We start from the raw sequence: 26,315 nt of genomic DNA, 5'->3' as shown, positions 1-26,315 counted from the left end.
GGTGCCGCCTGAACAAGCCGAGTCCTGTCTCTCTTTCAGGTGCCTTACTACTTCAGAGGCTGGAGTTGAGGGGAAGACGTTGGGAGGCACTGTGGGTGAGGAGGGGGAGGAGCTAGGAGACTGTGGAAAGAGGTAAACACTTGAGAAGACTGGACGACCTTAAGGGGAGGGGCGAAGACTCCGGACACTTTCTGGGGAGGGAGAGAGAAGGTGTATCTTCATTTTACATTAAATGAATGACACATGTATGCAAACCTCTGCAAGTTCCCATGTTTTATTGCGTTTATACCTGTAGTCCTGGAGCGTAAGGTTCGTGCCACTGCTCTGTGCCGGGATACATGCGACCGCTCTTCCCGCCTGCCCTCTTTCCCCGCACCCCACACACTCCTTTTATTTTCCAAGATCGGTGCTTAAGACTTCTGTCTTCCAGCAGACGTCTGGCTAAGAGAGAAATTGGAAGGCGAGGGACCGGGGAGGAGGAAGGGCGGGAATGGACTGCCGCTCAGGGACAGATGCAGTGGCCTGGAGGGAGGTGAAAGCGCAAAGTTCCCTAACCTAACACAGCTTTGGGGACTGGAGGGGAGGAAGAAGAAAAAGGCGTCTTGTTCAGAGCAGTAGATGTGCTTCCTTCCTGCTCCCTAAGTGCCCTGTTTCCCTCCCCACCCGTTTGGCTGCTAGGATAATTCTCTGGAGGCGGATCCCAAGCCGGAATCCTGCCTCTTTCCCTTCCCTTCTCTTTCCTCTCCTCCCCACCCATCCGGCCTGCGCTGGGGCCCCAGAGGGCACTGCCCCCGGCGGGGCGGGCGGCTGGTTAATCATTGAGCTGGTAAGGAGAAGAGGAGAATTCGTGCTCTGCTCCCTGCTCAGTACCCCTGTCCCGGGACCGAGCAAACTTCGTCTTCGCCACCCTCTACCCCCTAGGAATTCCGCCTTTTCTGGCCGCTCGAGGACATCTTAAGCGAACCCTAGGGTCTGGATGAGAGAAAGCTACAGGCAAGTGAATGGGGAGGGCCTAGAGGCTGGGACCAAGGGACCCTGGGAGGTATTGGAGGTGGAAGTGATTTTTTATACACTGTAATTTTGAGGGAATGGGAACAGCCTTTGTCCAAGTCAACATCATTTAGGGAGCTCCCTTCTGGAATCCAGCTCCATCCATACTCAACATTTCTCCGGCACCTAAGGACATAGGATTGCTATCTTCCTATATTGAAAGAGCTGTTTTTCTGAAAAGGCAATTAGACCAGGGCTGAAACTAAGGGTAGGCAAGGCAGGCAGCTACCTAGGGAGGAGAGTGAAGGTAGAGAGTTAGCAACATAAAAGAATTTATGTTTGCTGCTAGAAAATATTCTTCTCCATGTCAAGTAGCTATTTGTTTTCTGGCAAGTCTGTATACATACATATATACATATACACTCAGATATGTAATACATAGACACACATATGTATATCATATATAGATATAGATGTGTGTGTGTGTGTATGTCTTAAAATGAAGACCCAAAACCTTTGAGAAACAGTAACACCCAGGGGGACACAGTTTTCAAATAAAATAATAATAATTTTTACAGAATCTTAGATTTGGAACTGAAAAGGACCTCAGAGGCCAGCTGGTTCACACCCCCCCCCCCATTTTATAGAGGAGAGCAGTGAAATAAAGAAAGGTTAAGTGACATAGCTATTTAGAAGCAAAGCTAGGATTGGAACCCAGGTCCTCTGCCACCAGACTCAATACTTTTCCCACTGAACCAGCTATGCATAACTAAATTCTTTGCACTCTGGAGTAGTAGAGTTCTGCCAGGCCCCAGAGGACAGAATTAGCAACAACCTCTGATGGAAATTACTAGGGGAGACAGAACTTTCTGACAGTTGGAGGTGTCCTAAAGTGGAAGGGATTGCTGAGGAGGAGCTAGTGGCTTAAAAAAAAAAAAAATTGTTCATTTATTTATTTATTTTAGTTGTCAACATTCTCTTTTATTAGATTTTGAGTTCCAAATTTTTTTCTCCCTCCCTTCCTCCCTTGAGGAACTAGTAACTTGCCCCTTATAAGAGATTTTCAGACAGAGGCTAGATGACCATGTTGTTCAGATCTATATCTGAAGTCGTTGGACACGACTTCTGACGCTCCTTCCAATTCTGAGATGCTCTGATTTAAAGATTCTCTTCTTCAGGAGCTCAGCATCCTGTAAGAAAATGGCTGACTGAATGGGAGGGGGGTGTATGAGGGTAAACCCTCAGGTCTGGTCTCCACCCTACAGGAAACCTAGCAGAGAACCATAGGGAAGGTAAGAGGAAGGAAATGGAGTGTGGGAGAGGTGGGATAGAGCAGGAAAGGGGACACCCATAAAGAAATCTGATGGCATACGGAGGGATTGTTGGAGCAGGGCTACTTTACTGCTTTAATAATCTACCAGGGGTGAGGAACCTTCAGCCTTAAGGCCACATGTGGCCCTCTAGGTCCTCAACTTCAGCCTTTTGACTGAATCCAAAGATCACAGAATAAATCCCTTTCATGAAATAATTTGTCCAGTAAAACTTGGGCTCAGTCAAAAGGCTGCTCCTGAGAACCTAGAAGGTCACAGGTTCCCTAACCCAGTCTAGACTTTGTCCATCAACTCCACTGCCAGGATCTTTAAATAAGAATAATTCCCTTTCACCTAAGGATTTGTGGTTTACAAAAGCCAAATCCTTATAGGAATCCTGTGAGGTGATGCAAGAATTATTATTCCAATTTTAGAGATAAGGTAACTGAGACCAAAACTTAATCATCAATCAACATATTTATTGATCATTTTGTTGCTAGGTTGAAGGAATGGTGGGGGATGATAGGGGAAGAGTCCACACCAGAAACACGTAAGCATCAGTCTTCATTCAATGATTTTTGTTATTGTTTAGTTGTTTTTGGGGGTTCCTTGGCAAAGATGCTGGAGTGGTTTGACATTTCCTTCTCTAGCTCATTTTATAGATGAGGAAACTGAGGTAAACAGGGTTAAGTGACTTGTCCAGAATCACATAGCTAGTAAGGTCAGATTTTAACTCAGGTCTTCTTGACTACAGGCCCGATATTCTATCTATTTTACCACCTAGCTACCCCTCACTCAATGATATAATTCTAGTTAGGAAGAAAAAAAAAACAAAAATGGAAAACAAAGATAGAAAAATTAAATGCTACAGTGCAAGGGACAATCTGTGCAATAGGCATTCAGAGAAAGAAAAGATCAGTGTGGATTCCTATGGTCAGGGAAGATTGCATAAGTCTGCGCTTAGAAAGGTGAGTGGGATTTGGATGAACATCAGGGAGAGTACTGAGAGTAGAAGGAAAAAAAGAGAAAAGACTTGGAGGTTGAAAGTAGGGGAAGATGGGGCAGTTAGGTGGCACAGTGAATAGAGCACTGGCCCTGGAGTTGGGAGGACCTGAGTTCAAATCTGGCCTCAGACACTTAACACAAAAAAACTGGCCATGTGACCTTGGGCAAGTCACTTAGCCCCAATTGCCCTACCTTCCCCCCTCCAAAAAGCAAAAAAAAAAAAAAGAGAGAGAGAGAGAGAGTGGGGTAAGATGACAAAATCATAAAATCATATTCACAGAGCTAGAAGAGAACTCAGAGATCATCTAATTCAACTCCTTCATTTAAAAAAATTAGCTTAGAGGGGTGAAGTAACTTGTCTAAGGTAACATAACTGGACAGTGGACAAAGTGAAATTCAAACTCAGGTCTTTTGAGTCCAGATCTTGGACTATAGCATAGAATGTGTTGAAAATAGTGAGATCTGACTTAGTCTGCTTAATGAAGAGCAGAACACAGAATCATAGAGTATCAAAGTGATCTTAGAAATCATGGATTCCAAACTCTTCATTTTACATATGAAGAAACTGAAGCATAGAGAGATTAGGTGATTTGCCCAGGACGCGGGATTCCTAGTCCATGGTTCTTTCTTCCTTATACAGGCAGCTAAGTGGCATGGTGGATAGAATGCTGAACTTGGAGTCAGGAATGCATATATGTTTCAAATCTAACCTTAGACACTTACTGACTGTGTAACCCTGATTGAGTCACTTAACATTTGGCTGCCTTGATTTCCTCATCTGTAAAGTGGGAATAATAATAGCATCTACCTCCCATGGCGGTTGAGAGGATAGAATGAGAGAATGTTCATAAAGTGCTTTGCAAACTTTAAAGCACCATATTAATGTTAGTTATCATTATTGTTATGATTAATTATTACAGACTCTTCTCCTTGAGTAGATTCCCTCTATGCTATCTGAGCTCACTGAAGTCTGCTCCCACCAAGATAAATCCACCTCCAAGGATCAGGAGACATCAGCCGGCTTGTTGGACAGTGGATCCTGCTGTACCCTGGAGGAGGAAAGAGCTGATCCCCTACCTTCTCAGGTACTAAGAGCTCTTTCCTCTTCTCCCTCCTGAACAAGCAAAATCTTCTATCAGTTTGGGGAATTTGCTTTTCCAGTTGAGTCAACTTCAGTCAAATCTATCTCATACAACTTTCCCCAGCTCTGGATATACAGTCCTCAGGTCTTCTCTAGGGATGAAAATCAGACCTACTGGAGCATTAACACTAATGGTATCAGGGATTTCATGCATCCTAAATAGTCACATTTTAAAAGAGTATTAAGGGAAGAGGGCAATATTTAGCACAAATGAATGAATTTCTAATGATGAAGTTTCAGGCCCTAGTGGAGCAGATGTTTTAGGATATGGAGAGTATTCCTAGAATCCCTCAAATGTCTCCATGATTATCGTCATGAGTCAAGTCATGTGGGTTTTGATGAAGGGGCATCGGGAACATGGAAAGAATTCCCTATTGCAGAAGGAATCTGCAGCAGAGAAAAGTGAAAGGTGCCCCTGGAGTGGAAGATGTGATGAAAGAAGCCCATCTGCATTCTAACTCCCACCAGCTGCTTCAGGTCTCTACCTTGTCTCTTTAGGTGCCTGTACACTATGACCTAGAGTCCTCCCATGTGGATCCTGGCAATTCTCCTGACTGGCTTCGGATCCGGACTCTCCTGCAGCAGCTGCCTCCCCAAGACAGTGATGTAAGCCCCAACTGCTTAGCTCCGCTTCTCTTCTCTGTCGGTCTCTCTGTCTCTGTGTCTGTCTCTGTCTCTCTGTCTCACTGTGTCTCCATCTCTCTCTGTGTCTCTCTGTCTCTGTCTCTCTCTCCCCCAGAGCAGTTCATCTCTATTCATTGAGATGACTTTGTGAATACACATTGAAATTTTTACAGTGCTAACTGGGAAACAAGAATGGATGGGTGAAATAAGGGGAGAGCAATAATAAAAATTATTATAAATAAAAATAGTTTAGACAAAATAATGACTAAGGTCATTTCTCATTCTAAGATACTATGAGATCAGTGCTACTGGGAATGATCTTTTTATTAGTTTTTTAAAAATCAATTTATATTTTTAGTTTTCAACATTCATTTCCACAAGATTTTAATTCCAAATTTTCTCTTCATCTTTCCCCTCTCTCCCACCCCAAGATGGCATGCATTCTGATTACCCCTTCCCCCAGTCTGCCCTCCATTCTATCATGACCCCCCTTCTTATTCCTTTCCCCCTTACTTTCTTGTAGGGCAAGATAGATTTTTATACCCCAGTGCATGAATATTTTATTTCCCAGCTATTGAAAATTATCAAGGAAAGCTTCCTGTAAGAAGTGAAAGGTAGATAGGCTTGCACTGTGCTTTCTTCCTCTCTCTCCTCTTAGACCACTTACTAGCCTCCTCTTCCTAGTTTTCCTTTTCAAAGAAGAAGGCTCAATAATCCTTCTCCCTCCTTCCTAGCAATTGATTATTTTTTCTTTGGTCTAAGTTTACTCCTCTCCCAATCAGTGTTGCACTACAAATCACTTTGAAATTTAACAGGAAAGGTATTGTTCAATGCTCGGGGAAGAAGAGAGATTCCAGCTTCGGCTGTTCAGTGCCCATCGGAGACAGCAGGCCCTGGGTCAGGGGGTCATTCGATTGGTGCCTCCTGGGTTTGAAGGGCATATGTGTGAAAAGGTGAGCTGCTCCAGAACCCCGCCCCTCTTGGCATCATTATGACCTCATCGGTCACTATTATCTACCCTTACTTCTTAACATTGTGGAACTCTGCTTCAGCTCCAGAGGTCATATGGAAGGGCTGGTCTTGCATTATGGGGATATTGAGGGGTCCATAGAGTCAGTATGGCACAGAGGATAGAGAGCTAACCACAAAGTCAAGAAGACCTGGGATCAGGTCCCACATCTGTATGACCCTGGGCAGGTCATTACCTAGGAAATGCTCTAACAGTATAAATTTCAGTGAAGGTTCTGATCTGGTTTGGGAGAAGAGGGACAGCTAGGTGGTGCAGTGTTTAGAGCACCATCCCCATAGTCAGGAGCACCTGAGTTAAAATCCAGCCTCAGACACTTGACACATACTATCTGTATGTCCTTGGGCAAGTCATTTAACCCCAATTGCCTCGCCTCCCCCCTCCAAAAGAAGAAGAAATGTAAGTACTTATTACATCATTTAAAAAAATAGTGTGAAATGGAAATTCATAGTTTTATATGAATCATCTTTTTATGTTGTACTGTATACATGGAAATGTTCATTTTTTGTCTTTATGCATTTAAGTTAAAAATGAATAAAAATTTTTTTTAAAAAAGAAGCTTTAAGGAGGAGGATGGGCAGAACATTACAGAAATTTAATTGAGAGAAAACCATGAAGGAATAGAAAAGTGGAGGAAGATTATTATAGGAGCTGGATTTGGGGAAAGAATATGATAGAGTCTAGGATGTGTATATTTACATATGTGTGTATGTGCCTGCATATGTGTGAACAGGTAAGCATTCTTTGGAGGGGAATGGCAGAGGCTGAGGGTTGGGGGAAGGAATAGATGGCTTGGAGATGGCCTTTTGGTGGCTAAAGTGAAAGGTGTAAATGCTTTAGAAGCCACATGCAGGAGAGTGGAAGGTGAGAGGATGGGAAGTTTCTCTTGGTTCTTTCTTGACACTGTTCTTTTTCCCACAGTGCGGTACAAATCTAAAACCAGGTGAGCCTGGGGTGTTTGCAGCTAGAGCAGGGGAGAGAAGTTGCTGGCATCCTGGCTGCTTCACCTGTCAGGCCTGTAGCCAGGCCCTCCTAGACCTGATCTACTTCTACCACAAAGGTCAGCTGTACTGTGGCAGGCATCATGCAGAGCTAATCAGACCTCGCTGCCCTGCCTGTGACCAAGTAGGTATGGTTCCCTTGGGAGGGGAGGAAGAACAGAAGGAAGGTGGCTGGTGCAGAGAAGAGGTGGGGACCTCCTGAGGGCCAAGTCTTAGAACCATTGCAGCCTAATACCCTCACTTTCTAGATTGGGAAATTGAGGCCTAGGTACTTGGTCAGATTAGTGGCTGGTTAGTAGCAGAGCATTCTGAGGATCCAGGTCTCCTCACTTCCCAGTCCAGTGTTTGGTCCAGGGCCCCACCTGCCTCTTCCTAACCCAGCCTTCACTTTCTACAATCTGCAAGCCTCTCACCCTCCCCAATCTCAAGCAGGCTCCTCCACATCTATCTCTCTGTTCTTCCTCTCTAGCTCATCTTCTCTGGCAGGTGCACAGAGGCTGCAGGGAGGCACTGGCATGAAGATCACTTCTGCTGCTTAGATTGCACCAGACCTCTTAGCTCTGGGCAGTATGCTCTGCCTGGCAGTGGGCCCTGCTGTCCCAGATGCTTTGAAAGTCGCCTTCACTCTGATCCCTGCCCCAGCCAGCCTGGAGGAGAGACCTTTGGTAAGAGGGGAGAACCAAGTTAAAGGGAAGGATGTGGGAAAGACAGCTACAGAAGCCGAGGCTGGGACCTGAGTTCCAATCCAAATCCAGTACAATCTAATAAACATTTATTAGGCACCTGCTGTGTGCCAAGTATTGTGCTAAATGTTGGGGATACAATTAATGAAAGAAAGACAGTCCCTGCCCTCAAAGAATTCACAATGTAATGGGGGGAGAGCACACATAAAAGAAGGTAGGAAAAGGAAGTGGTAGTGGGGGATGAGGAAGGGCCACCAGGGAGTACCTGGCACAGGAGGGCATCTTTTGAGAGGGAAAGACAAGGCAATTGGGGTTAAGTGACTGTCCAAGGTCACATGGCTAGTTAAGTGTCAAGTGTCTGAGGCTGGATTTGAACTCAGGTCCTCCTGACTCCAGGGCCAGTGCTCTATTCACTGTGCCATCTAGCTGCCCCCTCACAGGAGGGCTTCTTGCATCTTGTTCTGTGGAGTTGAGATCAGAGCAGTAGATGTTGAATGAAGTGGGGTAAAAAGTCCAGTTTATTCCCTCTAGGAAGGAAGACATCGAGAGGAGTCTGTTACTCCTCCATCCAACTCTCCCATCAGAAGAGAGAGGTGACTGAGAAAGGTGGTGTCATTCAAGGCTCGAGTTAGTAGCATGGTAATATTTAGAAGTTTTGTTGTTGCCATTTTCGGTTGTATATGACCCCATTTGGGGTTTTCTGGTCAAAGATACTGGAGTGGTTTGCCATATCCTTCTCCAGATCATTTTACAGATGAAGAAACTGAGGCAAACAGGGTCACCCAGCTAATAAATGACTGAGGCTGGACTTGAACTCATGAAGATGAGAGCCCAGTGCTCTATCCACTGTACCTCCAGATGCCCTGACTTAGAGGTAATGAGCTTAATCTAGGAGGGGTATCTTGTTCTGAGGAGTTGAGACCAAGCCGAGCAGCAAGTGTGTTTTGGAAAGCTAGCAATAATAGCTACATTTAGATAGAAGTCTTCTCTGCTATCTCCATCTCTACCCACAGCCAGCCCAACCATGATTTCTTGGGTATTGGAAACTCCTTTGACCAACGCAGATTGACACTTGCTCCTCCACTTCCAGTCTTAGAGCCTTGTCCAGGGTCACACAGCCAATATGTTATCAAGGTGTTGAATTGGTCTTTCTGCCTCTGAGGCCAGTTAGTGTTACAAAGTACTTTTCCCTCTGCAACCTTGGAAGGTTGGGAGTGCACAACTGTTATTCTTCTCATTTTTAGAATGAGGAAATTGGGGCTCAGAGGCACTACAATGTCTAGCTATATGACCTTGGGCAAGTTAGTCTAAGACAGTGGTATCAAACAAATAGAAATGAGGGCCACTACACCGTAAATGAAGATATCTGCCAGTTAAAAGCAATTTAGAAAACCACATATTAACATTATCTTCTATCTCATTTGTACTTAGTTTGCTAAATACTTCCCAATTACATTCTAATCTGGTTCTGATACCCTCTGGAATAAGAATTGGAATCTGAGACATCTCTTTATTATGCAGTCAGTGGTTTCTCTTTCTTTCCATTTAAGGTAAACAGACATTCCTAGACTTGAAGGGGGCACTAAGCAGTGTCATGAATTAATGTAACTATAGACGTGGAGGTTAGAGACCCTTTGTCATGGCCCAAAAATTATTTATTCCTTTGCCTTTCCCCAGCTTCCATCATGCTTCCCTAAAACTTGTGTATTCATTCACTCCCTAGACCTTTGTGGGGGAGAGAAGGGAGGGCATTTCAACACAGAATAGAAAAGCATCCTTCCCTCTACTCTCACAGGGTTGTCTGTAGCCACTGAGGTGGGGGAAGTGAGTAAGAAGATAGGATGAGGGACAGCACCTACTAAGGGTTCCCAGCTGCTATCTCTGCTGAGTTTTATTCTGGGTCAGTAAGAAGAGACATCAAATTAGTCTGAGGTTGTCATTGAAGGCCCAGACTAGGTTAAAAAAAAAAAAAACGGTGTGTGCTGGGGAAAGGGGAATGGACTGTGCTGGCTAGGTTCCTAATTTAGTTCAAATCTTTTTTTTTCTTTTAAAGCAATTGGGGTTAGGTAACTTGATCAAGGTTACACAGCCAGGTGTTTCTGGGTGGGTGCTAAGTGTCTGAGCCCAGATTCGATCTCCAGGTCATCCTGACACTGGAGCTGGTACTCTTACTCGCTGTGCTACCTGGCCGCCCCCTTTAGTTCAAATCTTGATGTTAAAGAGGGTGTAAATTCCTCCTTTTGGCATTTAAAGCACAGGACAGCAAGTAATTTTTCCTAGTTTCTGGGCGGAGGGGAATCTAGCCCCCAAACCCAATAATATTTTTATTATTTAAATTTTTTTAAAGTTTTACTTAGTATTTTATTTTCTCCCAGTTACATGTAAAAACAAATTTTAACATTTGTTTAAAAATTTTGAGTTCCAAATTCTCTCCCTTCTTCCCTCACCATTGGGAAAGCAAGCAATTCCCAAATCCAACAATATTTTGTAAAAATGTGACCAAAAATTATATTCCTATGGACAGAGCCCCACATGTAGCAAAGAGAATAATAGTCCCCACATGTGTAGTGAGGGCTTTCCTTATGTGGCTCAAAGGGAGGCAGAAGAGACATCTCTAGCCTCTTCTCCCTCTACCTTTCTCCAAGGGAAATTTTATTCCTACCAAGCAAGGAAGCAGGAAGTTGGGACTTATAGGCTACCACTTTGCTTTCCTCAGTAAGAGAGTATCAGGCTAAAAGTATATCTATCTGTTCCCTTAGATATTTTAGTCTAGAGGTTATGATTGGGTTCCATATAACTTCTGATTGCTTTGTAATTTTGGGGGGAGGGGTACCCCCAACTACATATCAAAGGCTTGACCCCTTTCCAAGTTTCACAATGAACATGCAGCAAAGAGCAAAGAAACTCATTTATATAAATCACAGCATAAGGTGCTCTCCCACTGGGAGGAAGTTTATTCAGCTCAGCCAAGAGAGAGAGTCATAGATCTCACCTAAGGAGAAGCCCCTTGAAGTCTCTAGAGTAGTAAGCTGGATGTAGGGACATGATGGAGACTGCCAGTTCTCATGTCTTCTGAGAGTCTTTTCCTTCAGCAATCTGAAGTGGGATTGTCCTCTTCCACCCTCTCTCTTGAAGCTGGATGCCAGGAGCACTGAAGGAAATGGATAGCTGAATAAGACTCAAAGTTTGATGAGTTGGGTACTGGTCCACAAAAGGGGGACTCAGAGGGGACCCTTTCTTGTAGAATCCACTTACTACTTCTATCGCAAGTCACCTAACCTCTCCTGGCCTGTTTGTTTTTTTTTCCTTGCAAGATGAGAGAGTTCATGGGATTTGAGCTCAGGTCTTCTACACTCCAAGCCGATGGTTTTATCCATTATGCTACCTAGTTGGACTAGGTGACCCTTAAGGTTGTTTACATCTATAAATTTAAGTTTCTAGATCCTGTGTCTTTGCATCAATCCTCCAGCGTTTTTTAAGTGGTAGGTACTAGGGATACAATAACAAAAAAGAAAGTCTTTTATTTCAAGGAGCTAAGTTACATTATATCTGGGACTCTATTTATAGAGAGAAGTATATACAAAATAAATATAAGATCATTTTTTTTTTAAAAAGCAATCAGGGTTAAGTAACTTGCTCAAGGTTACACAGCCAGTTATTTTTTTGGGTGTGGTGCTGAGTATCTGAACCTGGATTTGATCCAGGTCATCCCAACACTGGAGCTGGTGCTCTTACTCGCTGAGCCACCTGGCCACCCCTAAGCAATTGGGGTTAAGTAACTTGCTCAAGGTTACACAGCCAGGTATTTCTGGGTGGGTGCTAAGTGTCTGAGCCCAGGATTCGATCTCCAGGTCATCCCAACACTGGAGCCGGTGCTCTTACTCGCTGTGCTACCTGGCCGCCCCAATATAAGATCATTTTGCAAGAAGGTATTAGCCCCAGGAAAGAGTTTTTATAAAAGATGATATTTGAGTTGAGCCTAGAAAGAACCTTTTTTGCTGTTCTTTGTATTCTTAGTGCTTAGCACATTGACTGGCACATAGTAGGTGCTTGCTTGTTGAGAGGGACAAGAGGAGGGAGTGCATTCCTAACTTGGTGGGGATAGCCAGGGTACAAAGGTGTGGACCAGGGATATGAAGAAAAAGTAAGGCCAGTTTGGCTGGACCACAGATTGTGTTAAAGGGAATATATAATGTTGGAAAGGTAGGTTTTTGAAGAACTTTAAATGCCAAACCGAGGTTACAAGTAGGTCAAGTCCAGAATTGTTTACTAAGCACTTACAGTATGCCAGACACTGCTAAAGCACTGAGAATACAAATACAGACAATCCTTGCTCTCAGGGAGTTTACATTCTAATAAGTAAAGACAACATGTAAAAGGAAACTGAAAAGGGGCGGGGGTGGAGGGGTGGCTTATATGCTTCTAGTTAAAGCAATGGGACAATGATCCAGCGAAAAGATTGAGGATCCAGCAAAAAGATCAGAGTGATGCTTAATAAATGCTTGCTGATTGATAGGTTGACCTCTGTTGTTTCCTCTCTCACAGACTCCCAGAGCAATAATCCTACTGCTGTCTCCTCCAATTCCTGCCATGAAAACAGGATGGAGCACCTTAAAGACAGCCCTGAGAAAGACGAAATTCCCCAGAGCTTCCTAAACAGTGCTGGAATCCTTGAGAAAAGCCCCACAGGAAGAAGACTGAGTCGCTCGCTGAGGACCCCACATCCAGGGGAGGATGGACCCTGCCCCACTTGCTCTTCCTCTTCGGACTCTGAGCCTGATGGCTTTTTTCTTGGACAGCCTCTACCCCAGCCTGGAGATGGGATCCCTGCTGATCCTGACAGTCTCCATCTGCATGCTGGGGGCAGAGCCCTAGGGAGACAGTGTAGGGTTTGCTAGAATTCTGCCCTCCTCACCCTTACTACTGCCTCAGATACAGGTGGTAAGGAAGTATGAAGCCGAGCCTCTATCCCAAACAGAAGACTTTCCCTTCTAGAATATGGAGCCTGGAGTCCTCACTGAAGGAGACTGCAATCACCAAGGACATTGACCTTTTGGCAGTGGGCAGGCCTACAGGTCCCAGTCCTAGGGGTGGGAGTGAGTGAGTAGGGCTCTTCTGTGGGGTATTTCACCGACTAACATATACTTTTCTGTGTCTTCAAATAGATCCAGCCTTTTGGGACTATCCCAGCTCTCTGTTTGCCAGGTCAGCTAGAGCTAAAAGTACTAGCCTTGCATTGACCACTGTTCTGGAGCCAACTGCATCTTCAGTGAAGGCTCAGATCGTTCTGAAGTCCTGGGTCAATTGACAAGCATTTATTAACCTTGAATAAAGGCACTGTGCCAGGCACAAAGCAGGCCCTTAATAAGTGCTTGGTGACAGACTGACTGGTGTATTGACACAGTGGTCTAAATAAAACTGGACATGTGACTGAACAAATTCACTTTCCCCTCTTGTGGTTATTCTCAAAAGTGTTGTATGTTTGTTAAGTCCCTTTTCCACCCTTTGACTCTATGCTTTTACGAGCCCTGGTCGTCCGATCCAGGTACCCTGTATGTGACCAGCTGGGCAGGGTGACCAATCCTGCTTTGAGCCTCGAAAGGAACCCAGTTCTCCCAACCACGTGTCCTTCCTGTAGTGCTCGCTCGCCTCCTGTCGGCCTCCTCGCCTGGCTGCGGCTGATGGGGAAGGGCGAGGAAGGGGAGGAGAAAAGGTCCTGGCAGGAAGTGACGTTGACAAGGGGCGCCGAGCAGCCGTGCCAGTGAGTCGCGCACATGTGGAGCTGAGCCCTTGGGGCTACCTGCCATGGCTGCCAGTGGGTCCTCGGTGCCGCCTCAGGCGGTGTCGCCTGCAGGGGCATCTGGTGGAGGGACTGGAGCCCCCGAGGGCGTCGGGGAATGGCTGCGGGGTGCCTATCGCTTTGCCACCGACAGGAACGACTTCCGGAGGTAACTGGGTCCCTGTCCCCGGGAGGACGCCGCCCTCGCCTTCTCCTCGGTCGGGGCCGGGGTGGCTCCCCCTTTCTTCCTTCTGCTATGGATGCAGGAGAGATCCCCAAAGCCCAGCCCGAGCCCGGCGTGGGCGCGGGCGGTGCCGGGGAAGAGGCATTCTCGGGGACACGGGCTCCAGCCCTGGCTCTGCCACTGGCACGCGATGTCACCTTGGGACAGTCACCTCCTCCGCGTAGGAAGCCACTATTTTTATGGCTTTTCCTGTCTGTAAAATAAAGGGCGAGTTGGACTAGATGAACTCTGAAGTTCTTTTTAGGTCTGTAATTCCATTTTCCAGCATCAGGCAAGCCAAGAGAATTTCCTGTAACCTCCTTCGCTTATTTCATTTTATTGCCTCGGCTATTTTTATCCAAATGTGAACTGCTGTTATAATAGCTCACACTTAAACGTTTTAACATTATTTGAGACTTTTCCCACAGGATTTGTGGGGAAACCAGTTATGTAGTCTGTAAAAGCATTATTTTTAACATCTTGGCCGAGGAAAGGAGGTCCAGAAAGGTCGAAACCCCTATACACTGTGATTTGAGCCCATTTCCAGACTCCTTAATATACCCTAACACCTCCCCAGTCTTTGGTGTTCGAGACTCCACTTGTATTTCCGGGAACCCCATTCAGAAATTGGGAATCTGTAATGACTTTTGCCTTCTTTTCCTGCCTGCTGTTTTTCTTCGGAGGTAGGCAGTTCCTGTTCTTAGGCACACTAAGTATTCTTAAAAGTTGTCATTTCATCTATTTCTTGACAACTATCTCCTTGAATTTTAGGGTGCTCTTGATTAGCACCTTAAATGCCAGTCCTGGCATTGGAGGAAAGTGTTAGTTTTAAATGCCCCCTGACTTGTATTGCCTCTCCTAGAAGCTAAGTTTTTCTCTGGGTGTTATAGGGGATTTAGGCCCTTTTCCCTAAGTCTTTCTTTAAAAATAAGATCACCAGTGCAAGGATTTTAAAGGCTTCTCTACTTTGCAGGAATTTGATTGTTAATTTGGGACTCTTTGCTGCTGGTGTCTGGCTGGCTAGGAACCTGAGCGACATTGACTTGATGGCACCCCAGCCAGGCCTGTAGCACAGCTGGTAAGTACCTAAGTACCCAAGCTACTAGGAGCATACACAGGACACATGAAGTCCTTGAGTTTTCATGTCTGTATATCTTAATGCATGCACATTCCCTATCCATTGAATGTAGGAAAGTGAAAAGCAGGGAAGTTAAAACTCAAGTTCAATATATTTTTTCCACAGATGTTACTAGTGACTTCATTTCTAATACTGCCTTCTATGATCTGAATGCAGTTTCTTGGAAGCTCTATTCATCTTGCAGCCATGACCATGACATGACCACCAGAAGATCTGCTTTGACTGGCTACAACAAATCTGATTCAGACTTGCTACATTCCCTTCTGTACACTAGATATTTTTCTTCCTTGATCAGTCTATGATTGGCCATAGCTTCAGTCTCTACTTAGGCATGGTGTGAGGTATATTGCCTTTGCTCCATATATTGTACATATCTTCCAGATCCTTACAGGTTGGGCAGATACCAGGCAGGGAGTGTGTTGCAAGTGGCATTTGCTATTATCTTCAGTTATACAAAGATTTTTTTTCTCTTAAAATGTTTGAAATAAAGACAGTTAACAAAGACCCTGGGATTTTATTCTTTTAATAAGAAACTTCAGCTTACAAAAACAAGGTGTAAAAAGAGTAAAGATTTACAAAAATCATAAAAACATGATTCATATTTCACATCCAAAAGAGAACAGAACAGGCCCCCATCATGGGTCGTAAAAGGGGACTTGTCAGCTGCTTATTTAAAGAGAAAACAAAACTAAAAAAAGTCCTGACCAGGCAAACTGTAACCACCAGAAATTGATGTTGGTAATTGTGGGGTAAAACTCACTGAAGAACAACATAAATTTAGAGTGGGATTTCAAGGGAGTGGGATGCCAGTTTGGTGTTGCATAGCATTTTAGTGCTTTAGGCAGGTTTTAGAGTTACCACCAGGAAGGACACCTGCTGGAATGCAGGTTCAAGTCTCAAGACAGCGAGGGCAGAGAAGTGCATGAGTGTGTGTTTTATGCATAAGAGACCAGTGGGGAAGCAAGGTTATTCTATTGTAGTCCAAATAAGGTGCATGAAAATGATTCCACTTGAAAAAGACACTGCCAAACCTAATATGGAAATATATAGAACATAAAAGCTCAAGGTTCTTTATAAATGGAATATGCAAGGAGTTGATTTAGAGACCTGGGAATGAGGGAGAATCTTCTGCTTAAAAAATGGAAAGTATAGATGCCATCTCAGCTGGTGTCTTCAGAAATTTCAGTTTCTGGGGCAAATGAGGTCACTAAAGACTTAAGTTGTTACCAAAAATGAATATAGGCCCTACAAAGACCTCTGTAGAAGAAAAAAAGGGTTAGGTGAAGAGGCTAGGCTTAACCAATTATAGATTGGATATGGAAGCTCCAACATGTTTGAGTCTTTAGCTCTAGCTACATACTTAGTACCTACTTAGGCAAGTGTTTTCCTTTTTATTTAACACAGTAGCTGTTTAATGTTTGTAGAACTGAATCTCCTGAAGGCCTGGGTGAGTGGGGATGCTTTCAGCACAAACTTTGATGAAGCATCTGTTGTGTGGTATGAGATATAATCTGCTCTTGTGGAACTTAAAATTTTTGCCTCAAGATGGTAGAATTATAGTTTTTCCTTCTTTCACTGTCAGAATCCTCATCCTGCCATTTGTCTAAAGTAAACAGATGATTTTTTTACTAGGTTCTAGCAAAGCAAATCCCAGTAGGAATATCCAAAAGAGTAGTAATTTTCTGTGAACAGGAGACTCTGCTACTACTACCTCCTATGTGATACGGGACAAACTCCTGTCTGGGCCTCATTTTCCTTACCTATAAAATGAATGTGTCGGATTATGTGATCTTCAGAGTCCCTTGCAGCAGAAAATCTGATTACAGGAAACCATGAGTCTAGTAGATAATACAGGGATATAGTTTAAGCAAGAAGTTCAAACCACAAAGATCAGGCTCTCTGGGTTAGTTTGGGGAAACAGTGATTCTCTGACTTCAGATCCATAAAACATTGTTAAAATAAGTAAGCATTACACAGACGAGACCAAAGATCAGCTTTGATGCTACTGCTGTCAGTGGTAAAGGCAGATAATATTTTAAGTCACAGTAGGCATTCTAGGCAATAGCATGGCCCTGTCTTAAAGGAATACCAGCCAACACATGATCTTAAAAGAAATTATTTAAAACATCTTATCAGATCCATTCATAGCTTTGAATAATTTTATAAGTGAGGTATTCAGTAAAAGTTCTTAACACACTGCAGAATAAAAGCAGTTCCATTCAGATCAGTTAAAATTTAATTGGCATTTTAATATTAATATTTTAAGAAACTTTTTTGGGGGGAATTTGGGCTTATTTTCAACAGTGCAGGTGGGAAACGTTTTGTATAAAACTTGTCCTGCAAAAAGTTAGGAATTTGGTGCCAGTACAACTAATGAACCAATAAATTCCAAAAAGGGAACTAAGTCAGTTTCCTGGTAACCAACCATCAGTTGTGGAAATTCTGGTTTCTATTTCCTACTCAATTGTCAATTTGGAGATTTTGCTGTCATTTGGTGTCTATATGCCTCATATTTTCCCCAAGTCAGATAACTCATGTTAAATGATCCCTTCAGTCTTATAGAGGCAGTGACTTGTGCTATTAAAAAATGCTATCTTTAAAGTGGCCCCTTGGATATTAAATTGGAAAATATTTTCTTAGATCCAAGATACAGACAGCAGAATAAGAGGCAGCAAGAAAAAAAAAAAAAAAACCAACACCCTTTAAGTGTTGTAGCTACAGCACATGTAAAGCTTTAAGTGAGATTCATATAACTTTATACAAGATGGTTTAAGTCAAAGACCTGTCCTAAAGGGCAAATTCTGCATTTAAGATATAAATCTATGCTTGTATTTAGAAACTTTAAAAAACCCTTTAAATACCTCAAAAGTCATCCACTGTGTGGGTATGTGGATGCCTCCCTTGCAGGAAAACTGCTATGGAAGCTTTGTGTAAGACATTCATTACCTTTACAAAACTGACAAGATACAAATTGTCAAATGGGTTTTAGATGGTGAGGTATTTAAAAATCATCTTTACAGAATGCCTCTCATATATCCAGTGTTACCACTGCTGGTTAGGATTAAATGGAACAGACCAGAGGCTGCCTAATGGAAGGTTACCAGGCTCCTTTACCTTCTATCTGGTTCTACTGAATCCACTAGGTTTGTTTGTGGTTGTCTTCTCCAAGGGATTTAGGGGGTGGAAGGGGGTGAGTGGGATGGGAATGTTAAACTGTCCTATTAAATAATACAGCTGGGCCTACATGATAACTAACTTTCACATGTGGGAGATTGTTGTGTTTATTACACTACTACTTGGAATTTTGTGCAAAGAACTTCAGTTCACACGTGCTTCATCTCTGAACTGTTTAACTTTTAACAGCACCTCTGTCATTGTTAGAAACTAAAAGGCCTTTTCTAAAAATTTGTGCTCTGCATGTCCTCCCACACTAGAATGAACATAAGTCTCCTAAGAAAGGTAGGCTATGTCTGGGGAGAGATCCTCCCAACCTGATTAGAAAAGGCCTGAGCGACTATCTGCAACAGACAAGTTGGGTAGAGGAAGGGAGGGGAAGAATCTGCCTTTGAATAATCACAAATACAAAGATTTTGGACACAAACAATAAAATATGCCAAAGTTGGGAACTGCTGGTAAGAACTTGCATTCACACAGATATGAAATGTTAAAAAAAATTGTGATACTAAAAGTCCTTGAAAAACCACACAAACTCCTTTGTCACTTGACTGATGAGGGGATACTTTCCTTAAATCTCATGTCCCATGCAAACCATAACTGGGTACAAGGCACCAAATTTCATGAATTGTATAAAATTAGTTCACAAAGCTTTATCAATAAAGTAAAGCAAATTCCCCTTCCCCCCTCCCTAACCCTCTTCTCTGGGCTTCCTCCCTCCCACCCCCCAAAAAGTTCTCATTATGTGACTATTGTCAAACCTCTGCTTCAGCTTACATGGGAGCCCAGCTGGGGCAAACAGCACCTGTTGTGCCAGCCAACCTCAGATCGAATGGTCTTTCCTTGCACCTGGCTGGACCCTTATAAGCATAGGCAGAGTAGGGAACTTTTTACAATCATTGACTAAAGAAGACTTGCCATTCAAAACAAAAATAAACTCTGCTATTGAGTCCATAGGACACATTAACACTTCTATAGTTTCCAATTTTATTTTTGATATTTTGAGAGACATCTGGAAATGTACCGTGTGGCACTGCCTCCTACCCTGAGAGAGGAGCTGCATCTAAGCTGGCAAGGGCTCTGCCTGTTCCGTAAGGGCTTCAGTTCTTGGCTGCCTAAGGGTTAATTGTTAACAATACAGTAGCACACATGCTTGCCTCAGGGTGAAGGAATATATCAAGGTCAGACTAGTTTGAGGTAAAACACCTTTTAGGGCCAGGATGCCTTCATCTGGGAAAGCAGATCATAGTGGAAAGTAAATGTGCTGGCCAAGTGGCAAGTGTTCTGGGAATGAGATTTTAATAAATCACTCACTTGCTCTTTGGAGCAAAGTGGGTCCATGAGGTTTCAGTTAGTAGAACTTGGATTAGATTTCGTGGCCTTTACTTACAAGTCTTACTTGGTTCTTAACCTCCTTTTCTCATGTTAGAAAGCAAAATTTAACCAAGACTTGTCTTTGTCCAAGATTTACATGAATTTTGAAAGGGCATTTTACTGTTAACATCTTTCATTTGGGTTTTGAAATTTGGGCTGATTCATTCAGTGAGAAGGAAGCCCTAATTTTCAAAATTTCAGCTCAAATTCTGTCTTTTAGCTTCCAGTGTTGACCTGGCCTCGTAAAACCTCTGCCCTGCCTGAAACAGGGTACTTCAGGTGGTAGTTCTCATGTTTCTATATCATCTTATTTTTCAAAAGGTTTTTTAGAAAATCGTTTTGATTTATTGGTGCTTGGACAAGTTAAGCATTTACTTTACACATTCTTTAATCAGCTTAATAATCCTTATAATTATTTGGTATAAAACTATTTTTTTAATTAAATTTGAGTATTTGTATTAACTTATCACATTGTGTTGCTTTTTATCTTTTAAAAACAATTTCCCCTTGGACTGGCCAGGGGAATGGAGTAGGTACTCTCTTAGTCCTATCTTTAATTTCTACAATTCTAGAATAATAAATATAGGATTCAGTGAAAGATGAGGCACGATTCTTATTTTCCTTTTAACAGGTTTACTATCCTTAGCTCTTGGGGTAAATGAGTTTTGCCGTCACCACGAAAACATTGTTCCCAATTGTGTTGATTAACAGTTTGGGCCTCGAGAGCTTAACTCCACATCAGAACCTCCTCTGGTGGCTCTGGCAGCTGTGACACTTTAAAACAGTGTACAGCACAGAGTGAGCCCTGGGCAAAGCTTATATAAAGAAGCCTGCAGGAGACAATATAAACCAAACAGCATAAAAAATGCTATACGCTATCGCTTCCAAATAAAAGCTAAATATTACAGAAACCTCACAGTGTTGGAAAAAGCAAGTTTAATTCAAAGTATAGTTACTCCCTTCCCTATCAGGGTAAGCCATCCTTTGTCTGTAATGTCTCTATGTCTCAGTGCTGTTTGGTAGGTCATTTGGGAGAGGCCATCTCAAAAGAGGTCAAGAGCAAATGCTACAGATCTGCTTGGGAAATCTTGATTCATCAGCATGGCTAAACCTATCCTCTTCAGCCTCTTCCCTTCCCTCCTCTCCCCACCAACCTTCCTTCCACACTTTCTCCATTCAAATGACAGCTGTACCTCTACCTGAATTCAAATATTAACGTGATATACTCAGTCAAAAGATGAGCATTCAGAGTGATAAGCTGAGGCTTCATTCACTGCAGCAACAGCTACAATGCTGTTATGTTTTGCAATTGACTTTAAATAGGGTTGCCACAGCCAAAGGGCTCAGAAGGAAGCTCAGTGGTGGCTGGCTAAGTAGGGTACATTCGCATTTAAGGTCAACCTGTGAAATTTCATTACAATTTTTACTACAGATCCAATTTAAAGAGTAAGGTACATTTCACCAGCACCTGGGCCACATCAGCTTTTACTTCTCTGACAGGTAGTTTAGTTCTACATGATCCTGAATTCCCAATAAGTTTGGGAGGGATCTGGCCAGGCCCAGAAGCAGCAAGCTGCACAGCCATAGTAGGAATAAGTTACTGAGCACTCAGGATGACACAAAATCTTCAAGTGTATGATGGAGGCCCACGTCCTTTGTGATGTCTGTACTGTCAGTGAGTTGGGCTATGAAACATGGTGAAAGGGCTTCCCTATTCCCAATGATCTGACTTCTGAGGAAGCCTAGGACAGATGGCTGACCCAAGGACAGAATTAAACATCTTAGGTCCATGATTTAGATCTACAACTCTAAGAATTACTCCAGCAATGAGGTAAGGAGTGGAGTGCAATGGATAACCTTTACTGATCTTGTTACATTCCTATGGGAGCTGCCCTTTCTGCTGCTAAGTGAAGCAATAGGAGGCCCAGAGGTGGTGCAAAAATGAGCAATGAATGGGTAGGACACTTCAAAAGTCAGCTTGCATTTACAAAGTGACTACTGCCTTTGTTTCATTTTGGGATCATGGTTTATACTCTCCCCACCCAAAAAAGTTTACAAAAATTTCAGAGTTTGTCTTCCAAGAGTTGACAGTGGCATTTTTTTTTAAGATTAAAAAAAAGTGTTCCATGGGCACTGTTCATGTGGTTTTTTTTTCCCTTTTAGTGCACAACTGAAGGGATTTCCCCAGCTAAGTGTTTTTTCTGGATTGACACATATCTAGCATCCCCTGCTGTCAGAGCCAAGTCCTTAAACTACAAACTACCCAACTACCCAGGCCTGAGACATGTGTTATCTAGCTTAAGTCCTGGGTAATCGGCCTGATAAGGCAGTTGACTCAAGTCCAAGACACCTCACCTGGGAATAACCATTAGCTGGGACTGTACCTGCCCATGGTGCTGGTTTGCACTGATTAGAAGGGAAAGAAAGGCATAACGGAGATGACAACAAGGCTTCTTTCCTTGTTGGACCCCATCATTTTACATCTATCTCCCTATACCAGGATCCCTTTTGTAACAGAGAGAAGTTGATAAAGGATGATGACTGAAGAGGCTGTTCCTTTTGTTTTGTTTTATGGAAGGTGGGGAATATCCAAACACATTAAAAAGAAACTGACTACAAATTTTCATGACAGGACTGAATAGCCTGACAACTCCTACTCTTGACCCCAGAGTGTGGCAAATCTTTTCCTTCAGTCAGCCTTAATTCCTACAAAGAGGAAGGATGTATGAACACCGCTGGTTTCAAAAATTCAAGCCAGAGGTCACTGGGTGACCCATGATTCCTTCAGGGGAACGTGAGTCTTCTGTCTTCATCACTGTTGCTGGACCGCACCTGAGCTTGGAGTTGGGTTTCAGAAATTCCTGCATTGCCCTGCACTGTTCTTTGAGTGTAAAAAAGGATATAGGCCTGGGTTTTGCACACTTCCTCGACACTACATACATTCAGCTTGGAGTCGTTACAGTGGACCCAAAAACCTAGGAAACCAAATGGAAAGAAAGAGAATTATTACCCAATCTTCCTGCTTTCAGAGCAGCAGCTGAGACCACAAGATAAAAGGAAGGAGCAGAATTGTAAAGATAGCCAACTCTTGAATCTTTCTACTGAGGATAGATGAGTAAAACCAATAGAGACTTTGAAAATTTAGTTTTAAACATTAATGTCAACCTTCTTCCCCCCATCAAAATTAGCGGCAATGCCACTCACAAGGAACCAAATGGACTAACTTCCTTTGTCCCTCTTCTTCCTGCTCTGGAGAAGGTATTAATAGGTGGTGAAGTACCCAAGCACAGTAGGGGAGGGGTTGAAAGAAGGAACAGAAAGAGGCTGCAAAGGATCTTGGACAATCCATAGGCTATATTCATCAAGAATTGGTTGAATACTGGAAACTAGAATTTGCTAAGATTCAACTTTGTGAGTATCCCTAGCATTTAGGGAGTTCCCAATCATTTGTTTTTATATTCAAATGGTGGACAAATTTGGTGACTTAAAATAGTTTGATGTGAAAAATAACATTACTTTTTTTCTTTTTACTTTTGATTGTTCTATAATTCTTACAGGCCTGAGGAGGGGCCCAGACCATTCTTGTAAAAGGCCCAAAGTCAGAAAAAACATATTATCCTCATCTTTTCCTCTATATAGCTAATAGGTAGTATGTACTTGGCAGTACTTTTAGAAACAGTACATATCATGAAAAGGGAGATGGAAGTAGAATGTTAAGAGTGGAAAGAAAGCCAAGCTTGAGTTAAGAAGGCATGCGATCCAATCCTGGGCCCTCCACTTTACTACCTATGTGAATGTAGTCACTTAATCTTTCTGTGTCTCAGTTTTCTATTTTACAAAATAAAGGGGTTGGATTAGAAAATGATCTTTTTATTTTCTTCTAGTTCTGATATTCTATGAGCCTATAATTCCTATCTTATGATACTTTCATTTCCCCATTTCTGATGGGAAGACTGAAAGGTCCTTAGGTCAGTAGGAGATAGAACTAGAGCTGAAACTCAAACCTTCTGACTTTATCTATTAGATTTTAATGGATTTGAATTTCCTCTTACAGAGAGTTAGAGATTTGCACCATTATGGCTACTATATAGGACTGAATGGCAAAGAAAGCACACACATTATGAACACACTGACAATTGATGGTGTTCACACCCTACAAAAAGGTACACGCACCTCCCTCTGTGTTGTAGCAATATGCTGTGTAGTGTCCTGAGCCAAACCCTTTCCCGTGATGCATCACCACTGCGGAGAGGTCATAGGCAAAGGTCTCTTTGTCAAGAGAGGAGAGAGTGTCCCTGCAGCAGTAAGGTTCCATGGTTAATACCTGGTCAAAGACGACATGGACCCCAATCTTCTCACGGTGATTACGTCCAGACCACCTAGAACAGGGATGCATATATAAGGCTCCATCGGAAGCAAAGCACATAAATATTTACAAAAAATGATGTGTGTGTGTGTGTGGTGGGGTGGTGGTGGAGATGGCTTAGAATGTGGCCCATTGTTTAGTGTTTTCATTGATACTATAAAATAAGTATTCTACAAAATTCTTTTTACTAGTAGAAATGGGCATAATCCTAGACAGAGGTATACTTGTAGAACATTTAGCTTTTCTTCTGCATATATCCTCATCTATAAAATTCTTTCTCAAACACACACATTTTGAGGGTAGATTAATTGTTCAAAATATACTTTGAAGACAGAAATCCCTAACAATTCATTTAGTTATTCTTTTGTACTCTGACCCCTGATCCTTCCTCCCCCCCCCATCCCCCCACTCCCACCCCGACCTTTTCATTCATCTACTATAGAGTTCCTGTCTCATTCTGTCCTGGAGATGGTTCCACATAAAACCTAAGCAATTCAAGAGAACCTTTGAGCAGACAAACCAAAAGCAGGAAGTCCAATTAAACAGAGCAGATATGTAAGTTCCCTGCTGTGCATCAACACAGATTCACTGTGAATAAGATGTTCCATTTTCCTTGAACTCCACAGGAAGTCCAAGGATCTCAAAGGAGCCACTTTCTCTCTTCCAACCCTAAAAGGACTTTGGCTTAACTAAAGCCTCCCAAAGCAGGGATTCTCACAGCTTACCAACACCTGTGACCCCTAAGAGATGCTCACCTGAATCGTTTAAGGTGCAGCCGGAGGACCTGAGGTAGTCTGTAGATCATTAACTGCTTTCTAGCTTCACTCAGAACCAAGGGCTTGGGAGAGGATTTACGCCGTCTGCCTGCATGGTTGGGGTAAAGACAAAACAAGATGTTTACTGAATCAGCATTTTGTTGGGAAAGGGGTCAATTTCTCCCCCCACTTTTAAATCTAGCATCAACACATCTGTAACTAAAAAAAAAAAAATACTCTCCTGGTAACATGGATTTATGAGTAAGACACCTAAGAATGTCACTGTAACACTATGTACTTTGGGGGATTTGTACGTGAAAGTTACACATTTTGAAATCTCATGACAACAATAAATACATGAACACTGGGAGTTTGTCTTCAAATTAAGCCTACTAGGAGAATGGTTATCAAAGGTTATTCAAAAGAGCATAAGCTTGGTAAGAACTTATACCAAGATGGAGAGGTTTTAAGTACAAGGTCCAATGACAGACTGTTGTACAGGGACCACAATGAATTTAGGCTCACCACCAAAAAGTTGGCCACAAAATGATCACAATTTTAGCCACTGCAACTTAAGAACCATCTACTAAAGTGTGGGAGGGTTTTGATAAATGTTGATGGAAAGAGTATTCCCAATAATGAATTCATTGTAATGGAGAGGGAGGGGGGATAGTTAGGAGAAAGAAGGGGAAAAGTACAGTGTCCAAACATCTCAGGGAACTCCACTCAAACTCTATATTAGAGGACTCTTGTGGAGAAAAATTAACCACTTTCCCCTCTCTACTTCCAGGATATCTCTGGATTCTTTAGCTCACTCAGTCACTGCAAATGCTGTCTGGAGTTCTCATTTACATATGGGAGCGAGTCTCTAGAATCCTCTTATGGCCTCAGGTATCTATAAAGACCAATTTTGAGTTTTAATTGTCCAAATTTTGGCTACACAGTAGTGTAGTGCAGTGTGTGGTAGTAAACAGAAAGCCAACTTCAGAGACAGGATATCTTGAATAAAATTCTCCCCTTTGACACAGCATACTGCTGAGCAAATCACTTAACCTGTCAGTGCTCTAGGTACAAATTTCAGAATAACTTCCAATCCGCACTAGATGGTATTTCATCGTGGGCAGTTTCCTATAGCAATGAGATCATAGGTCTGGAACCATAAAAAAAAAATTCTAACAATACTGGTATGAAAATAACTGCCCCATAACAATTTCACCTGTGCAACTGATTAATGACATCATGTAATATACAATCAGATGATAAGTGGAAGGTATGCCTTGGATTCAAACTAAAAATACATGACAATATAAAGGCGATGGGCCTTACAGTGGATCCACAAAATGTCTACCAAGAAAGGTTTTCAGTTGAGACGCTAAGTGAAATAAGACAGAGAAAAAATTCAGTGTGGGGTTAATAGCAAAGAGAGGAAATAAACATTCGTCATTAACAAAACATTTAAATAAGATCTTTCTTCAACATAATTTGTCTATACCATGGACAGGGTTCTGTATTTTGGTGCTATACTTGATCTGACAACCACTACCTTTATGATTTTTCCCCCAGACAAAAAGCCCTGCTAGAAATGTGGGGTGAGGCTGGCAGACTGGCTGAGGGTGGCCAAATCCAAAGCAGAACTGGTATTCAAATATCACACAGGGTATGTAAAGTTGCTGGATCACGTAGGGAGATGCAATGCAATATTTCAGGGGATAAGTCATGGAATCA

At 42.7% G+C, this 26,315-nt stretch overlaps 3 protein-coding genes across 8 annotated transcripts in view; 2 read left to right on the top strand and 1 right to left on the bottom strand.

Moving 5' to 3' along the window:
• The first annotated feature begins 799 nt into the window (after nucleotides 1–799).
• On the top strand, nucleotides 800–13,220 carry PRICKLE4 (prickle planar cell polarity protein 4). Of its 4 annotated transcripts, none has more exons than XM_069108324.1 (8): nucleotides 800–993; nucleotides 2,801–2,850; nucleotides 4,244–4,390; nucleotides 4,945–5,052; nucleotides 5,886–6,023; nucleotides 7,019–7,222; nucleotides 7,568–7,763; nucleotides 12,327–13,220. In XM_069108324.1, exons 3-8 carry the CDS (start codon nucleotides 4,253–4,255, stop codon nucleotides 12,677–12,679), a joined length of 1,137 nt encoding a protein of 378 aa, XP_068964425.1. In that variant the 5' UTR covers nucleotides 800–993; nucleotides 2,801–2,850; nucleotides 4,244–4,252; the 3' UTR covers nucleotides 12,680–13,220. The 4 variants fall into 4 exon arrangements, with proteins under 4 accessions (XP_068964425.1, XP_068964423.1, XP_068964426.1 ...); XM_069108322.1 differs by having other exon boundaries at nucleotides 4,226–4,390; XM_069108325.1 differs by lacking the exon at nucleotides 2,801–2,850.
• A 264-nt stretch (nucleotides 13,221–13,484) lies between these two features.
• TOMM6 (translocase of outer mitochondrial membrane 6) lies at nucleotides 13,485–24,957 on the top strand. Of its 2 annotated transcripts, none has more exons than XM_069108321.1 (3): nucleotides 13,485–13,729; nucleotides 14,757–14,861; nucleotides 24,462–24,957. In XM_069108321.1, exons 1-2 carry the CDS (start codon nucleotides 13,587–13,589, stop codon nucleotides 14,851–14,853), a joined length of 240 nt encoding a protein of 79 aa, XP_068964422.1. In that variant the 5' UTR covers nucleotides 13,485–13,586; the 3' UTR covers nucleotides 14,854–14,861; nucleotides 24,462–24,957. The 2 variants fall into 2 exon arrangements, with proteins under 2 accessions (XP_068964422.1, XP_068964421.1); XM_069108320.1 differs by lacking the exon at nucleotides 24,462–24,957 and adding an exon at nucleotides 15,027–15,425 and having other exon boundaries at nucleotides 13,489–13,729.
• Nucleotides 22,023–26,315, bottom strand: part of USP49 (ubiquitin specific peptidase 49) — a 124,699-nt gene continuing 120,406 nt past the window's right edge. Inside the window, exons 6-8 of one of the 2 annotated variants that reach the window (XM_069108318.1) lie at nucleotides 24,591–24,699; nucleotides 23,643–23,848; nucleotides 22,023–22,444 (exon numbers count right to left, since the gene is read on the bottom strand). In XM_069108318.1, the coding sequence (XP_068964419.1) occupies nucleotides 22,254–22,444; nucleotides 23,643–23,848; nucleotides 24,591–24,699 (506 nt within the window). In that variant the 3' untranslated portion in view covers nucleotides 22,023–22,253. The remainder of the gene's footprint in view (nucleotides 22,445–23,642; nucleotides 23,849–24,590; nucleotides 24,700–26,315) is intronic. The other variant, XM_069108319.1, reaches the window with a different exon arrangement.

This window comes from Petaurus breviceps, unplaced genomic scaffold (assembly GCF_028583685.1).
Source record: "Petaurus breviceps papuanus isolate PSGF00001 unplaced genomic scaffold, PetGlider_PUasm1.0 90352, whole genome shotgun sequence".
Taxonomy (NCBI): Eukaryota; Metazoa; Chordata; class Mammalia; order Diprotodontia; family Petauridae; genus Petaurus; species Petaurus breviceps.
Note: the sequence above shows the minus strand (reverse complement) of the source record. Positions and strands in the feature narration are given on the sequence as shown.

Excerpts from the sequence above, each read along its gene's own strand:
- PRICKLE4 (XM_069108325.1), top strand. The coding sequence starts at position 4,253 with ATGCTATCTGAGCTCACTGAAGTCTGCTCCCACCAAGATAAATCCACC. Across the intron at positions 4,391-4,944 it reads CTGATCCCCTACCTTCTCAG|GTGCCTGTACACTATGACCT; the intron begins GTACTAAGAGCT and ends TTGTCTCTTTAG. Across the intron at positions 5,053-5,885 it reads TGCCTCCCCAAGACAGTGAT|GAAAGGTATTGTTCAATGCT; the intron begins GTAAGCCCCAAC and ends GAAATTTAACAG.
- TOMM6 (XM_069108321.1), top strand. The coding sequence starts at position 13,587 with ATGGCTGCCAGTGGGTCCTCGGTGCCGCCTCAGGCGGTGTCGCCTGCA. Across the intron at positions 13,730-14,756 it reads GACAGGAACGACTTCCGGAG|GAATTTGATTGTTAATTTGG; the intron begins GTAACTGGGTCC and ends TCTACTTTGCAG.